The sequence below is a fragment of the Balaenoptera physalus genome (assembly GCF_965194825.1).
Source record: "Balaenoptera physalus genome assembly, chromosome: 18".
Lineage (NCBI taxonomy): Eukaryota > Metazoa > Chordata > Mammalia > Artiodactyla > Balaenopteridae > Balaenoptera > Balaenoptera physalus.
The window spans coordinates 27112423-27126894 of record NC_138899.1 but is presented as its reverse complement, the minus strand read 5'-3'; the positions used below and the strand labels follow the sequence as shown (position 1 = coordinate 27126894).

General features: G+C 36.8%; 1 protein-coding gene across 1 annotated transcript in view; it reads left to right on the top strand.

The window, feature by feature from the left end:
* Positions 1-14472, top strand: part of NDFIP2 (Nedd4 family interacting protein 2) — a 59872-nt gene that overhangs the window by 22387 nt on the left and 23013 nt on the right. Inside the window, exons 2-3 of the mRNA XM_082434888.1 lie at positions 8522-8687; positions 12421-12554. Of these exons, the coding sequence (XP_082291014.1) occupies positions 8522-8687; positions 12421-12554 (300 nt within the window). The remainder of the gene's footprint in view (positions 1-8521; positions 8688-12420; positions 12555-14472) is intronic.

Below are 14472 nucleotides of genomic sequence, written 5' to 3'. Positions count from 1 at the left end.
GGCTTTATCCTTGTAGAACTGGAATGGCAGGGAACATTTATTTCTTTACAAATACCAGTATGTTAGCTTATAAAAATCAGAACATTGAGCTATTTTGAAAACTCAGGGTTTGAATAGTTTTGTAGATTCAAACATTATCATTAAAATTTTCTTCTGCTTATAAAAAATGCGTGGGGGCACCTTCTCCATTGGGGTTTCTAAATTATGGTCCCCAAACCAATTAAGGAAATCTTAAACCCTGGAATTGCTCTGTATCATTATTTCCACAGCAGTGTTCTATGTCCTCTAAGTGGACAGTCTTAGCTTATTTTATTGCCCGCCTTTGACATAGGCACCCAGCCCAGGAGGAGGGCCAGGCTGGCTGGGAAGCAGTTGCAGTGCCAAAGGAGAAAATGATCCTGACCAGCGTAGATAGCAGGGTGGGTGCAGTCCCACCCACAGTACTGTGAATCTGTAATGAAAGAGGGATGGACGGGATTTGAGGGAGACAATCACATGTCTGCCACAGATAACTTAATTGCTTAAGACCACAGCGTAATCATCAATAAATACACCTCAAAAAGCTGCTTGAGTTGTAGAGGACAAAAACCCAAGTACTGGCCAGATTTGAAGAATGCAGTCTTTTAAAAGTAAACGTAAAATATGTTATGCAACACACATATTTTGGTATAAAACCACGAAAGGTGAGACTGAAGCAGAACATCTTCCTATGATGAAATATATAAACAGTTATGGCATACATGATGGTCTTTTCATGCTCAATTCATGTGTGCTAGATTGAGAAATTAGGGGGAGACCGAGGAGGTAAATGGGGGCTGACAGGGAGCAGTGCCCTGTAGACAGACAGCCTTAGATGAACGAAAGTATGAGAAACTGCCAGCCCAGCACTCAAATATTTTTTTCTCCTTTCTTTTTTTTCTTTTCTCTCATTTTTTCCCTTGGACTATGATAATCTGTGTTAAGATCTTATTGACCTATTGCTAAAGAGGCATAATTAGAGGGCAGATTTGTAAATATGTATTTTCTTAGGTAAGATCTGAGTAAGCTAAATAGAATTTTGAAAAGTGAATCTTTCTGTTGATATAAACATTTAAGAATAAGATCAAGTATTTGTCATTTAATTAAAGGACTATGAACACGACTAATGAGTGTACCATATAGAGCACTTTGTATTCAAAGAGAGAATCTTAGGATCTAGCCGATTTACATTGCAGTTTTAGCATATAAAAAGGAATTTAACTGGAGGCTGAATTCTTCTGAAAATAGCAATTTATATAAGATCTTTATCCCATCTGTTTGGTTTCTTTGTTCCTTGGAGGTCATTGGGACGTAAATATACTCTAACTCTTTCTCCTTTAACTTACTAAGGAAATAACTAGCTGTTAGAGACTTCAAAGTACTTGGGTTATAGCTAGGTTATTTCTCCAGTCTTTCCATTTTATACTGTTGTGACTGGTGACCTATATTGCATGTTCTTTTAATTTTAACCAAAGTTGATTCCAAATACTTTGGAGCTTATTTTTGTAGTGTTCAACAAGACAGACATAACCTCCAGTTTTGTAGAGCTCTTACTTTAGCTGGGAAAACAGATTGTAAATGAATGGTCACATAAATAATTGCTATTGTAATAAGTGTGCTAAAGAACAGGGTGCTTTAAGATTGTATCCTAATCTACTTTTGAGAGATAGGCAAGATTTTCTTGAGAACTTGATTTTTTAAAAAAAATGTATGTATGTATGTATGTCTGCGTTGGGTCTTCGTTGCTGCGCGGGCTTTCTCTAGTCGCGGCGAGCGGGGGCTTCTCTTGTTGCGGAGCTCGGGCTCTAGACGTGCGGATTTCAGTAGTTGTGGCACACGGGCTCAGTAGTTGTGGCTCGCGGGCTCTAGAGCTCAGGCTCAGTAGTTGTGGTGCACAGGCTTAGTTGCTCCGTGGCCTGTGGGATCTTCCCAGACCAGGGCTCGAACCTGTGTCCCCTGCGTTGACAGGCAGATTCTTAATCACTGCGCCACCAGGGAAGTCCGAGAACTTGATTTTAAGCTAAGACCTGAACTGTGTGTAGAAGTCAACTAGGCAGTGCAGTATGGGAGGAAAAGAATTGTACATAAAGAGCCTAGAGACCCTTTTTACTATGTGACTATGTTTAATGTTGTTTTAAGAAATGAATTAATGAGTGCATATCTAGGTCAGAAGCTCAGAAGAACTGTCTAGTGTGCCAATATAAATTTGGTCTTCTGTTCTTTAATCACTTTGTTGCCCCATTAATTATCCCTCTCAATTTTTCCTTTAAAAAAACAGATACAGTTCCTCATTTGCGTTCTTCACATATATTTTTCCTGTGGTTACAGTTTCAGATTGTGTCATTTTTAATAGAAAGTTGTATATACATAAACCCAGGGAAGCTATTATAATGATATTACATTTTATGTGGAAAAAGCTTTTTTATCATAGGATATAGTGTTTACCTTAACATTGTTGCCTGTGAGACATGCCAAACCAGAAATTAGAGGACTTTTGCATTTTGGTTTTATTTATTAAAAATTTAAAAATTCAAAGTGATTTATGTTTAGGGTGAAAAATCAAATAGTAGAGAATGATGAAATCTCTTCCCCACCTGCAGCTCTTTGCTGTTTCTAGTGTATCCTTCCAGAAATTTTGATTGCCTATATATGTACTACACAAATAATCTCTTATTTATTTATTTTTTTTGGAATTTGTAGGAAATAGCTTTTTTAAAAGAAAGTTTTATTGAAGTATAGTTGATCTACAGTGTTGTGTTTATCTCTCTCTTATTATTTAAAAAAACTCAGTTATACTGTACATAGTCTTTTACACCTTTCTTTCAGTTGGCATATCATGAGCAGACAGTAACAGTTTAAAAATGAAGTAAGAATCCTTTTTGTTTAAAAGACACTTCGTTGTGTCTTGATAAAATATCTGATGATACTTGGTTTTTAACAGTTGTTTTGCAGACTTGTTCAGGTGACAGAGCATCTGAAGCCCACTGTGCTCTTTGTAGAACACCATGAAATAATGATATTCTCTCATACTAACAAGAAAGGTTTTTGCCAGCAGAAATATGCCTGTATTATATTATGAAATATAAAACTGTAACCAAACTTCTGTACTTTCAAAAGAAGAAGCTGAAAATTAGGCACGGTAAATATTTTTCCTTTAATGTTTACTTGTTGCTTATGCACTCTTTCCTAATCATTTGTATCATTTTCGAATCATTTGCTAATCATTGCTTTATCATAGGCTAGTTCTCATTAGAAGAAAGGTATCCAGAGACAGCAAAAGTTTAGTGGAAAAAATTTGGTGGGGAGTAAACCTCAAATTAAGAAGATCCTGTTCATTTGCTTAATGGTATGTGTGTGTATGAGGACGACTGCTGTAATTCAGTGTTGTTGGTAGAAAATCTAGCTCCCTTTGCTAAGCAGCACTGTTTTGTGGAACTCTATCTTCTGAGCTATTGGTTTTAACACTTGGGCTGTTTGTAGAAATTTCTTAGCACCTTATCCCTAGGAGCATAGATAAGGTAGCTTACTTTCTTCTTGGGTGACTAAAATGAGTAACTTGACTCTACAGATTGATTTTACTGCTACACATATCTGTTTGCTTCTCTAAATCAGGTGTTAGATAAGGCAACATTGAATGATAGAGGCTACCAGAGGTTTTTTTCTAGAATCGTGTTATCTTAGAGTCAGAAGGAACCTTTGTCATCTACTGATTTTGTACAAAGGGCAAGAATCCCATTATATGTCAGTTGACCGACCGTACAATTTTTTTGAGAATGAACGGGGTGGAGAAAATGCTAAATTGAATGGGGCTGTGACACAACAGGTGTAAAGTGGGACTGTCCTGGGGAAAACAGCTATATGGTCATCCTAGTTATAAAACAGCCTTGCCAGATAGTCATCCAAAATCTGCCTGAAAGGATTTGTTGCCCCACAGAAAAGCAAAATTAAAAAGTTCTAACTAAAAATTTTTAACTTTTTTTATTGAGCTAAAATTTATCTCCTTGCAACTACTAACTCTTCTCCCCAGTTTTGCCCTTTGGTAATAAATGTAGTCAGAATATGGCAGTATACAACATATATTAGTTCTTTAGAAACTTTTTTAAAAAAACAACTTTAGAGATAGCTCGTTTTTTATTTCCCCAAAATCTTACAGTTCTGCCCTGTAGTTCAATTTCTGTGCCCAAATTGAAACAGAAAAGAAGAGAAAAGAAATGAGAAGAAAGGTGAAAAAAAGACCATACAACTGGCTAACCTACCAGGCCCTGGTACAGGGCACTGTTCACTAAACAACACTTGATTGCACGTCCGTAATTCCCATCTTGGTATGTTTAGAAAACATTCAGTGAGATCTCTAGCTTCTCAAAAATAAAGTTTCTAGTTATTACATTAATATTTTATCACCTTAAAATAGAATAAAGGGATATGTATAGGAAACACGCCAATTAAAGTAAAAGAAACTATAGTTTATATACAGGAAGGCTAGACCTCCAGCTAGCTAATCATAATGATTACAGTTTCCTTATCATTAAAAATACTTAATATACATCTATAAAAACTAGAGATAGCTAGATACATTTAACAAAGCCCTCTTGTCATCCTTTTACCCTTCGGACTAAAAAACTATGGTTTAGTGTGCAACTTTTCATCACCCTGGTCACTAGATGAAAGATATTTTAATTTTCACATGCTATTGCCCACATTTTTTTCCAGGAGGCTCGTAGATAGGACAAGCTGGGAGGATAACTTTCTTTTTTTTTTTTTTGGCTTTTGGGATCCTAGTTCCCCGACCAGGGATGGAACCCTGCTCCCGCTGCAGTGAAACCGCCAGGCAATTCCCTGGGAAGATAACTTTTGAGGTGATGTGTGGATGGGACACAGAGCCTGGTTCATTACTGAATATATGTAGGTCCCACCCCACTCCTCCCCGCCCCCCTTTTTTTTTTGCTGTTTAAGTAATTGTTATAGAATGTAAAATAGAACCATTTAACAACATAGCAGCATGATTAAGGAAAAATTTCTACAAATTGGCATTGTCTAATTTGATAAACATGTAACTTAATTTGAACCCTTGTAAGAACTTAGTTAAAAGGCAATCAAATGTCGAAAAAATTAAACAATAGTCAATCTAAGAACAAAATGGAAATTTTTATTGGAGCCAGTCTGAGGATTATAACCGGGAGACAGTCTTTCAGAAAGCTCCTAGGGCTGTTGCCGGTTAGAGGTCAAAGCACAGTTATATAAGTTTTTGAGACAAAGTAACATATTGACAGTTTACATACTCCAACAAGGTGAGTAGTGGGGTCACTGTGACTCGTTACAGAATTGAGAAAGGAATGTTATCTCCTAAGGAGTTACCTTGCTGGCACCAGATGGAAATTAATTTTTTTGAGTGAGCAGGCATTCCTGCGTCTTCTAAGGGGATCTAGTTAACGTATAGTGCAGATGCACAATGCACACTAAAGGGGAGGGGGTAGTGCCTCAAATGGCAGAAAAATTTTTATATTAAAATTTTTCTTGTGCTTCCTTAAAAATAATTTTGTCTCATCACACAGTCAGTTAATTTATGGAGACACCAAAGATATCAAAATACAGTGTTGCATTTAAAGTAAATTGGAAGTTCTATGCTACAGTGGGTAGAGATTGTTGACTGAGTTATTGGGTTTTACTGTTAACACAGAGCAACTGTTCACTGTAATATATATATATATATGTTTTGGCTGTGCTGTGTGGCATGCCCGATCTTAGTTCCCTGACCAGGGATCGAACCCGTACCCCTGTGTTGGGAGCACGGAGTCTTAACCACTGGACTGTCAGGGAAGTCCCCTATATTATAATTTTGTAAAAACAAAACTGGAGGTGTTAGGTAAGGCAGTTGAAATAAATTGGTGTGTTTTATAAGTTCCAAAGCTTTACTTCTGAGATCATATGTAAAAGTATCTGTAGTTATTCTTTTTATTGTAGTTATTTGAATATATTTTGACAGGTTTAAGAAGAGAGTTGGTCATTCTGGGGAGCATATTTGTATATTTGATGTGGTAGGGGTGTTTCTTGTGAGGAACTAGAGGAGAGTTGTTTGTCACGTAGGATTTTCTCTTCAGTACATTCCATCTACATTTGCGGTATTGATAGTAAATATGGAAAAGTGGCTTCCTCTTTTTTGACACCTTCATTATTATTTGTTTAGTAATACTAATTACTATATATACTAAATATACTAGTATATTCTAAATTACTAAGTATATACTAAGTACTTATCTGTACTTTATTTGCCTTAACTTGTTCATCTGACATTTTTGCTCCCAGAAGTGTGGCCAAAGATGACTGCACTGGGAATGCTCCTGGGTGCCTTGTAATGGGAAACATGGGCGCTGCTCTGTGACACCAGGGCAGAGTGCTGCTGGTCAAGAGGGTGCTCGTTTAGTGCCTACTTGGAAAAGTGCTGCAAGTAAATAAATGTAAAAGCTCATACAGAGTTGACTGTATGCTTATTTGACCTTAGAATTCAGTTTCTGTGAGTGGATGTCATTGTATAAACTTTGGTGCTGTCGACGGAAGAAAAACGCATCACCTAAAAATTGCGACATGTTTTATTTGAGGACCGTACTGAGGATTATAGCCCAGGAGACAGCCTCTCAGATAAGCTCTGAGGTGCTGTTGCAAAGAGGACAGGGATACACTGGAGTTTTTGCTGGGGTGGTAGGGGGAAGTAGTAGGACATGAGAAGATTACTGCTGATCACACAAAACAGACATCTTAAGTTAATGATTTCAGGGCTTTTCTATGTATGCGGAGAGGCAAGAGTCTGGGCTTATTGAAATTGTTCTTTAGATATGCTTCTTAACTATCTAGGGCCAGTATCCTGTTTTTCTCCATCCTGAGTTCCCCTCAGGGTGCACTGTGTGGGGTTGGCTGCAGTGGCTGATGATTTGATGGTGGGCAACATTCATTGTTTACTGGAATGGCAGGCAACATTTTTTGTCCGTAGTGTTATGGAAAAAGTTGTCTTCTTAAACTTGAGATGATTTTAGGTTTGTTTATACTGTTTTGTTAAAAGTTATAATACCTTTATGAACCCCCAAAAGTGTTTTGCTAGCGTGATCGCTTACCAAGACACATGCAAACAGCAGTGAAGTAAATTGACCTCCTGTTTTACTTGGCATATTTAGAAAAGTTCTTTAGAGGTGAGTGAGTGACTACTTATTGGACTGACAGAGTACCACATAATTTCTGTTTTTGAGTTTATAAAATAAAGTATATTAAATAAAAGGGAAGAAGGGTGGAACTAGTATTTGTTAAATGCCTTCTGTGTGTGAGGCATTATGCTAGATGATTTTCAAATATTATTTTACAATTCTTTGAGGATTTTGGTTGCATTCAGAACTTACCTATGGAGACACTGAGGTACAGAGAAAATAAGTTTATCAAAGCTCCTAGAAAGTGGAGTAATAATTCACCTATTCTTTCTAAAATCCAAAAATGCATTATATCACAACACACAGATTTGCTCTGTGACAAAATTTCTTTCCCTCCCTCCCTCCCTCCCTCCTTTCCTTCCTTCCTTCCTTCCTTCCTTCCTTCCTTCCTTCCTTCCTTCCTTCCTTCCTTCCTTCCTTCCTTCCTTCCTTCCTTCCTTCCTTCCTTCCTTCCTCCCTCCCTCCCTTCCTTCCTTCCTTCCTTCCTTCCTTCCATATAAATGAAGTAAGAGGTGTGCAGCCCTACTGCTTGGGTGTGATTCGTGGCTTTACCCTTCCTAGCTGTTGTGATGTTTGGCAAGTTACTCTAAGTCTCTACACGTCTGGGGTGGTTTTGGTTTGGTTTGGTTTGGTTTTTTTTTCTTTTTTTCTTTTAATCTGTCAGATGGGGATAACAGTCTAATAGTCTCTATCTTACAGGCTTGTTGTGAGGATTGAATGAGTTAAGTGATAGAGATCTCAATATATTATCTAGCATTTATTGAACTTTCAATAAATTTGTTGTAATGGACGTTTTTCAGAATTTTATGTGCACACTGACTTATTTTGCTTTATTAGTAATTCTTTTGGTACTTGGGAAAACCTTCTCACAGTATTCTACATTTTTGGAATGTATATATATTGTTATTCTGTTTCATTAATACATTTTACATTTCCAGTTATTTTAGATGCTAGTGTAATAGATATGGTATTGTGGTTGTGTTAGGAGTTTTCTTTGCAGTACACGGTGATTGATACGTGGTAGACAATATTTATTGTAGGACTGAGAGAACTTGAATCTATTTGTAATCATGACTTTTTTCCTCTATAAATCCTAACAATTTGAACTTCATCCTTATTGTAAAGAAACTATAAAAATTCTAAACTTCTTAATGACTGATTATGTCTCTTAAAGATTTTGTTCATCTTTTTAAATGCTATTTTACCTTGTTTTTAGCTAAAAAATGATTCTTTGCCTGAAACGATCTTTAAAATTTTTTTTTTTTTAATTTGATGCACATTAATGTTTTCATTTTCCTTTGTTCTCTTAGCTTCACAATGAAGAGGATAATTCAGAATCATCTGCTGTAGAGCAGCCGTCAACTTCAAACCCAACACCACAGCATGTGCAGGCTGCTCCTTCAGCATCTGGACTTGAGACTGACTCTTCTCCTCCACCTTACAGCAGTGTTACTGTGGAAGTACCTACAACTTCAGGTATTGTTGTTTTCAGTATGAAACAACTAGTAATGTTTTTAATAGCTCGATTTTTTGTTTTGTTTTTACCAGTATGGTTTTGTGTAATTATCAAGTCTGTTAATGGGCTTCTTCAGTTTTATGATTTTTTTTAAAAAAGGTTTTTCTAAAGATAGTTTATAAAATATTTCATAGATTACCTGTCTCATTGTTTTAAAAATTAATTTAAAAGTGTAGCTTGTTAAACTTTCTTATGCTTACTAGAATCCCTTCCCAGTGGACTAGCCATATAACTTTTGGAAGAAATAACCATATATACATATATATTCATGCACACATATGATGCATACACACATGAATATATAAACGTACCCATATGTGTGTGTGTTTACTTATATAGTCATAAACAAGGTATTATTAATGATGAATGTGAGTGAGAATGTGGTAAGTACATGTGAATGGAGGTGAAGCGTACACATAATGTCCCCCCACACATGGTAATATTTCCTGAATACAAGGCAGTGATTACTGCTTGCTACTGTTCCTCTCATCCTTGCAGGTCATTCTCAAGAACTACCCTCATCTATTTCTCTGGTCACAGTTTGTTTCCCAGTAATGCTAAGTTAATCATTCTATGATGGAAGATGCTGAGAGTGAAATTGCAGTCCCTTTGTTGTGGCTACTGTTGCTATTGCTGTTTAACAGACTACATCAAACCTAATGGAGTAAAATAACAACCATTTATTCTTGTTAATTCTCATGGTCTGGGGGGAACTGGGCTCCATTATGAAGTTCTCTTCCAGGGTCTCATGTGATTGTGTCTGATGGTGACTCTGGGACTGGAGGTAATTGCAGGCTTCCTTACTCACACGTTTGCTGGCTGATCCTAGGGCCTCAGCTGAGGCTGTTGGCCAGAACAACTGTTTGTGGCCTCTTGTTGTGGCCTGGGCTCTTCACTGAATGGAGGCTGGCTTCTAAGAACAAGCATTCTGAGAGAAAGCCAAATGGAATCTGTGACATTGCCTCAAAAGTCACAGTGTCACATCTGCCACATTCCGGCTGTTAGAAGTGAGTCACTTAGTCTCTATTAAAGATTATTGAGGAATTAGTCTCCACCTCTTCATGGGAAGAGTTTCAAGGAGTATCGCCACCACAACTGTGTACAGCCTCTTCCCTCTACCACCAGAGCTTCTCCTTTGACAGTCTTCCCCATTTCAGTAAATGGCTCCAGCAGGCCAGAAACCTGGGAGTCATCTTTTTGGTACCTTATTGTAAAATTACATGGGTTTTCTCCTTCAATTTTTGTTGTAATGAAATGTATTATTAACAGATTTCTTCTTTAAGCTAATCCATCCCTATATTCTTAGAATAAATTCTTTTTGTCATCATGTTCTAATCTTTCCTGGATTTAAATTTGTTAATATTTTATTTAGAGTTTTTGCGGCTTTATTAGTGTGACTTAAAACTTTATGTGCTGTCTTTTTGGTTTGGGTATTAATATTATGGAAGCAACATAAAGTGAATTGCGAAGCTTCTCATTTTTCTATGATCTGGAATAGTTTTGATAATGTAGCATGACATTTTTAAAGGTTAGATAAATTTCAACTGTGAAACAAGTGGAGCCTGGTACCTAGAAGTTCAGTTATTCTCACAGTCTCCTCTGTGATTTCTGGTCTTTTTAATTTTTTCACCTGTGCTAAAAGGCCATTCCTGACTATAATTGAGCACAAGAACTGAGTAATTCTAGAATTTTGGGTTTCTGTTTAATGAAAACTGTTGATATTATTTTTCTTCAGCTTCTTAGTCAGTGTTGTTATATTATAGGCATGGGCAGTACCAGTTTTCTGTGGAGATTATGTTCTTCAGTAGGTCGCTTTATGGCTGCTTTTGTAGATCTGAGCAACATGAGTTATAAAAGGTGACATTTGCATATTGCTTCACAGTGTACAGAGTCCTCTTGAATACTCTTCTGTTTCATCCCATAATAGCCAGTAATAGCCTCGCTGGGTCAGTTTTATGGATGAGAAAGTGGAACTTCACAGTGCTTAAGTGATTTGCTTGAGGTCACATAACTTCTAAGAAGAGGAGCTGGGATTGGAGCTCCCCAGACTTTAAATTCTGTGGTTGAGAACCAACCACTGCCTTAAAGGGTAGAAGAAAAGTAAGTAAAATTAACAAGTGAAAATTAAAGGTGCTCCTTCCCAACTTTCACTTGTTATTGGTGGAGATATTTTTTCTATCTTGGGTTTTAAAACTTTTCAGAAACTTACATATCTATTTTTAATGTCCTTGGATAATATATGCCATTGTTCCAGTTTTAAAAATGTATAGTTTTAATGTTATTGCTTAAATTCATAATCATGGTTTTTACTTAAATTTTGCTTCTACTCTAGTCTTCAGAATTAAAGAAATCTATTTACCTGACGGTGTATGGTGTTTTTACATCCCAATGATAAGTCTTTTCTAAGAATTTATGACTCTTGTGACTTTTGGTGGATAACATTCAGTATTATACTCCCACTAACCACTTCCTGTTATTAGATTGAAAATTGCCTAACTTCAGATCCTTAGCTCTTATTGATAGCATTAAAAATACTTATTTTAAAACCTATGTACATTAAAACACAACAGGAAAAATATTGCTGGAGTGCAGTGTTTTTTCATGTGGAAAATGCAAGAAAATCTGATAAAGATAGGTAAAATTGTAAACAATGTAGAAGACGTAAAAATGCTGTAGTTATGATAGAGGAGACCACAGAGGTGATGTCAAACATTGTGGTATGTACTACTTTTAGAATCTACCTGTTTTTTATGTCAGTGATTCTAGCATAAGTCTAATCAATTGATTGACCTGTGTGTATGATTTTACTTATACCAAAGTTGGCAATAAATGATGCAGTTTTTAAAAAAAATTAGCAGTCTATATTTAATATTGTAATATAGTTCTGGAGATCATATTTCAAAAATAGCTTAAAAATTGGGGAGGGAGAAATTCTTCTAAAAAAGGAAACCTAAAGAACTAGGTAGATGGGGGGAAAATGGGAGAAGGGACAAGAGTAAAAAAAGAGTTAAAAATCATCAATCTTTTAGCAAAGAGAAATACTGAGTTTTCTTAGGAGTTGTTAAAATTGACCTGTGTAGAAAAATTAATGTCTTATATATTATCAAGTAAATATGAGAATAAATAAATAATAAATAATAATAAATAATAAAGTATTTGGAGTCAGGAAATCCCTGGCTTCTGCCACTTCTTGATTGTGTGATACTGGGCAAATCACTTAACTGAACCTCAGAGTTGCTAAGGTTAATGTATTTAGCAGTGTTATAGTAAATGGCTAGTGCTGTTTCAGTGTTTGTTACCATTATTCCTGATAGTTTTACTTTTTGGCTGTGAGATTATGGGCAAATAAAGTCTTTGAGCATAGCAGTAGGAACATAGAGGATGCTCATATATGGTGAGTTTCTTACCTCCTTGTGTTGCCCACATTTTCAGAGTCTCATTCTTGATGTTCTTGTTTGGTATATCAGCCGTTAGATGATATTTATCAGTTCTTTCTCTTGATAATAAATATAGGACTAAAATAATATATACGATGTAGTAGTAATTTATATGTTATATAGCTTATAACATAGGACTACAAATAGCAGTGATAGTCTTTAGTGGCATTCTGTAACTTATTAAATTACGTTCTGGCTATAAACATAATATTAGTTTGTTTTAATGGTTATCTTTTTTAAAAATCCTTTTCTTCAGATACAGACGTTTACAGTGAGTTTTATCCTGTGCCACCTCCTTACAGTGTTGCTACCTCTCTTCCTACGTATGATGAAGCTGAGAAGGCCAAAGCGGCTGCAATGGCAGCTGCAGCAGCAGAAACATCTCAAAGAGTAAGACAATGTTACCATTTCCTTCTGAGAATATTATTTGTGTTCATTGATATGTATATTCAGTAATATCAAAAATAGTTCTTTGTGCTTGTAGTTTTGTTAGTATTTACTACTACTTATTTGTGTCATCATTTTTTGGCACTCTCCTATTTAAATTTACCTTCTGCATTCCTTGACCTTCTCATTTCGATTTCGATTTCTGTTGGTCTTCTCCTGCACCCTGTCTTCGCTTGTGGTCATCCTAGGTGGAATCTTTACCAATAATTTATCATTTCCTAAGTCTTGATTTCAGGCATCTCATGCACTAACCTTCCCCCCCCCATACTTCCAACTCCCTCATTCAAGTTACCCCCACCCCATTGACCTCTTCACTGTCAATGAAGTGTCTTTAGTGTCCTTATTTCCCTTCGTATATAGTTTAGATTCTCTGGTCCATAACTATAATTATAGATCGTTTTTTTCTATTCATTTTTTTTTTTTAATCAGTCATCAATTTTACACACATCACTGTATACATGTCAATCCCAATCGCCCAATTCAGCACACCACCATCCCCACCCCACCGCAGTTTTCCCCCCTTGGTGTCCATACGTTTGTTCTCTACATCTGTGTCTCAACTTCATTTTTTATATATTAGCATAGCCAGTTTCGTGACTCTATGAATGAACTCAAGGTAGGTTAAAGACACAAAGAAAGAAGTTACCAGGCCTACAAAATTATGTTTGTCAATTCACTTTTTTTTTTTTTTTTTTTTTTGTCCTTTGAACACATGCCACCCTAGAATTTGAGAATGATGGTCAAAGAGTCCACCGCCCTTTTTTCTCCCTCATCTCCCTGTCTTAGTAATAGAGTCAGTGATATACATGTGTGTTATTTCCTGTTCTGGTAAAAGGAGTGGCTGTCTCAGTAATGGAGAATCAATGAGATGTATGTATGCTATTCTTCAGTCAGGTAAAAGGTAGAAATTATTTACATTTTAATGTGGCTGCAAGCAGGACTAGAGTTTGTTACCTTTATTTCTTGCTTTAGTCTTTAGAGATGTCAAATTCTGGGTTAACCCCATTTTGTTCAGGAAAAAGACACAGAAATATCACATGACACAGGAAAGCTAGAATTAGGTGAGGGGAAAAGGGAGAAGAAGGTGCTTGTATGTATAGCATTCTTGTCCTGCTGCCATCAGGCCAGAGCCCAGCGCGTAGATTATTTGATGGGTAAGCATTTTTCCTGGACAGGTTTCTTTCATCAGCCACAACCCTCTTCAGACCTGCTCCCACTCGCATCCTCCAACACACACAGAGTTAAACGTCATCATAAATAGTTTTGGGCACATAAGTAAAGATAGTAAACCTCAAATTTATTATTGATTTTTTAAAAATTAATTAATTAATTAATTGTTTTACTTTTGGCTGTGTTGGGTCTTTGTTGCTGCACGTGGGCTTCTCCCTAGTTGTGGCGAGCGGGGGCCACTCTTCATTGCGGTGCGCCGGCTTCTCTTGTTGCGGAGCACGGGCTCTAGATGTGTGGGTTTCAGTAGTTGTGGCACACGGGCTCAGTAGTTGTGGCTCGCGGGCTCTAGAGCTCAGGTTCAGTAGTTGTGGCACACGGGCTTAGTGGCTCCGCGGCATGTGGGATCTTCCCGGACCAGGGCTCGAACCCGTGTCTCCTGCATTGGCAGGCGGATTCTTAACCACTGCACCACCAGGGAAGCCCCTATTATTGATTTCTTTTCCTTCTGAGGGGGAAGTAAGTTTCTGTTAAGACCGTGGCATAAATATAGCTCAGTCAATAAGGATTTTTGATGTTGGGAGGGGAGAACTATAGAGAAGGAGGATAGATCTATTAAGGTGTGGAGTTTTTATTAGTGCATGTGTGTTTGTACATGCATTTATATTTACATGCACACACTCTCAGTGAAGTA